At 50.8% G+C, this 2,908-nt stretch overlaps 1 protein-coding gene across 1 annotated transcript; it reads left to right on the top strand.

Moving 5' to 3' along the window:
- Positions 1-450: 450 nt before the first annotated feature.
- On the top strand, positions 451-2,671 carry LOC127211265 (PRAME family member 8-like). The gene is made up of 3 exons (XM_051171091.1): positions 451-737; positions 1,219-1,809; positions 2,107-2,671. The coding sequence occupies exons 1-3, from the start codon at positions 451-453 to the stop codon at positions 2,669-2,671; spliced, it is 1,443 nt and encodes a 480-aa protein (XP_051027048.1).
- The last annotated feature ends 237 nt before the right edge of the window (positions 2,672-2,908 follow it).

A 2,908-nucleotide genomic window follows, 5' to 3' on the forward strand; every position in this document is an offset into this window, starting at 1 on the left:
TCAGTGTATTTTTGGCATAAGAAGAGGCTGGTGAAGCCAGGGGGTGGAGTCTCAGGTCTTTATTCCCAGCACTGGGGAGTCAGAGGCAGGCACATCTCTGTGAGTTCAAGGCCAGTCTAGTCACAAAGCGAGTCCAGCATAGCCAAGATGATACAGAGAAACCCGGTGTCAAAAAACAAAGAAAACAGAAGCTGGTCAGGTGGGATCCCCTGAATCACCTTCTCAATAGAGAAGGAGAGTGAGAGGAGAGAGGAGGGCCAGTGCTTGCTACCTTGTATGTTCATGGTGAATTTGTGCCTCTATGCAGGTTCTCCTGAGAGACTCCACGGGAGAGAGTGAGAAGGATTTGTCGTTGAGACCACCAAATAGTACAACAGAACAGGCTGAAGTCTCCACTTTTGCCAGGTCAGGGCTTCTGAGAGCTTCACCGCTGACTGAAGATCCATCAGGATGAGCTTCCAGGCCCCACCCACACTCCTGACCCTGGGGCTGCAGAGCCTGCTGAGAGACCAGGCCTTGGCCATCTCTGCTCTGAAGGAGCTGCCCGGGGAGCTCTTCCCACCACTGATGAAGGCAGTCGTGGCTGGCAGACACCTGACGATACTGCAGGCCATGGTGGCTGCCTGGCCCTTTCCCTGCCTCCCCATGGGAGCCCTGGTGAAATTCCCTGATGTGACAACATTGCAAGCTGTCCTGGCTGGTGTAGACATGCAGCTGACAGGAATCTTTCGCCAGAGGTAAGCAATAACTAGGTAATGCCCAGTGGGTCACACTTGTGTGGAGGGAAATAAAGTCCAGACTCTTGGCTAATGGGATGAAAGAAGGATCAGAAGCTTCTGTTGGTATCATCTTGGGGAGCTGCAGTGTCCTGGACAGCTGTTGAGTCCTTGTAGCACATGCCCCTTAAGTGTGTGGTGTAGGCAGGAGCCGGCGTAGCCACGGTAGAACGAGCCAGTGCCTGTGTCTCCATCGGGCAGTAGAAATAGGGGCAGCACAAGTCCAGAGCAATGAATGGAGGAGGCAGGCCAGGTCTCCAGATGCAGCTAAGGAAAAGAGGTCTTGCCTGGCAGGCTCCAGTTGCTGTGTGGAGACCCGGACTAGAAATAAAATATGTAGGAGGCAGAGCAGGCAACAGCTGACAGCCGAGAAGCCTCTGAAGAGCTGGCTGTATGCTTGGTCTTTTGTATCATCTGATATTTTTTTCTGTTTTCCTCACAGGAAGAGGAAGCTTCAAGTGCTGGACCTGAGCAATGTGCACCATGATTTCTGGGATGTATGGGCAGGCACAGAGGATGGAGCCCGCTCAGCAGAGATGGTGCGGGAGAAGCAAAGAGGAACAGGCCTTCATAGATATGCACTGAGGCGGCGTTTGAAGGTGGTCACCAACCTGTGCTTTGGGCTCTGTCTGGATGAACACCATGAATACTTGTTGCAGTGGGCACAAGAGAGAAGAGGTTCCCTGCAGCTATATTGCAGGAAAATGCACATTTCACCTTTATCCATGTACACTGTGAGGAAGGTCTTGAAGATTTTCCAACCAGAATGCATTGAGGAGTTGGTACTGAATGGAGGCTGGACTCTGCCCACACTGACATCTTTTGCACCTTGCCTTGGTCAGATGAGAAATCTTCGCAAATTCTTTCTAACAATAATGCATGACGACCGCTCCGACCCTGATAATACACTAACAGATGCACAGAGGAAGAAAGTCACCAAGTTCAAGTCTCAGTTCTCCAAGCTCAACTGTCTCCAGCATCTCTCCATGTCTGGTGTCTACTTTCTCAGTGGCCACATGAAGCAGCTACTCTGGTGAGAAAGGAGGGGAGAGGTCTTGCTGCTACCACAGCCAACATCTCCTGTTTCCCATGTAGACTAGTGGGCATTTGATGTCTGGCAAACATTGTAGATTTCCAATCATGACCGATTCTTATCATGATGGTCACTGGCCCTGACCTAGAATGGTGTGACTTGAGTGAGCACCCTCAACAGGCTGCAGTGGGTACTCGCTGCCATCTCACGGTCACACTGACTCTGCCTATGTGGTTCCCCCTACTCCAGGTCAGCACTCTCACTGCATGACAAACTAACCCCCTTGTCTTTCCTTAGGTGCCTGAAGACCCCCTTGGAGTTCCTGTCCATCAGCTTCTGCAGCTTCTCACAGGCAGACTTGGAGTCTTTTGCCCAGTGTCACCGTCTCCATCATCTCAAACATCTGCAATTGGGAGGTGTCATTTTATCTGAGCTGAGTCTTGTGTCTCTCAGAATTTTCCTAGAGAATGTCCCAGACACTCTGCAGATCCTGGAATTGGAGGGTTGTAGGATGAAGGACTCTCAGATCAGTTCTCTCTTCCCTGCCTTGAGCCAGTGCTCTCAGCTCACCAGGGTCAATTTCTATGACAATGACTTCTCCATGGCTGTCCTGAAGGACCTTCTGTATCACACTGCCAACCTAAGCCACATGGCCCAGGGGTTCTACCCTGCCCCTCTTGAGTGCTATGTGATGGGACAGGCCACCTTCGAGAGATTTAACCAGCTTTGTTCTGAGCTCAGGAACACACTTTGCACTGTCAGGCAACACCGGTCCATCTCCATTGCTACTCAGTTATGCCTTGTACATTGTCCTCACTGTGACTCCACCCGATGGACCAGATTTTACCATTCTTGGCAGTAAACAGGAGAAGGTTGGTTTTAATAATGAGACAGGAATGTCTGTGGACAAGTCTTTCATCAAGGGCCTGCTGAGCACACATCTTCTGATACTGCTCAAGTTTTGCAAAGCATGGTGTGCAACTGGGACAGGCCACAGGGGTCAACTGTGACATGGAGAACTATGGGACAGTGAAGAGTGATGTCCAGGGGAGTCATACAGCTCTACACTTCAAAATGTGCTGTGTAGAATGTCAGGACC

This window comes from Acomys russatus, chromosome 29 (genome assembly GCF_903995435.1).
Source record: "Acomys russatus chromosome 29, mAcoRus1.1, whole genome shotgun sequence".
NCBI classification, from domain to species: domain Eukaryota; kingdom Metazoa; phylum Chordata; class Mammalia; order Rodentia; family Muridae; genus Acomys; species Acomys russatus.

Excerpts from the sequence above, each read along its gene's own strand:
- LOC127211265 (XM_051171091.1), top strand. The coding sequence starts at position 451 with ATGAGCTTCCAGGCCCCACCCACACTCCTGACCCTGGGGCTGCAGAGC. Across the intron at positions 738-1,218 it reads ACAGGAATCTTTCGCCAGAG|GAAGAGGAAGCTTCAAGTGC; the intron begins GTAAGCAATAAC and ends TTTTCCTCACAG. Across the intron at positions 1,810-2,106 it reads CACATGAAGCAGCTACTCTG|GTGCCTGAAGACCCCCTTGG; the intron begins GTGAGAAAGGAG and ends GTCTTTCCTTAG.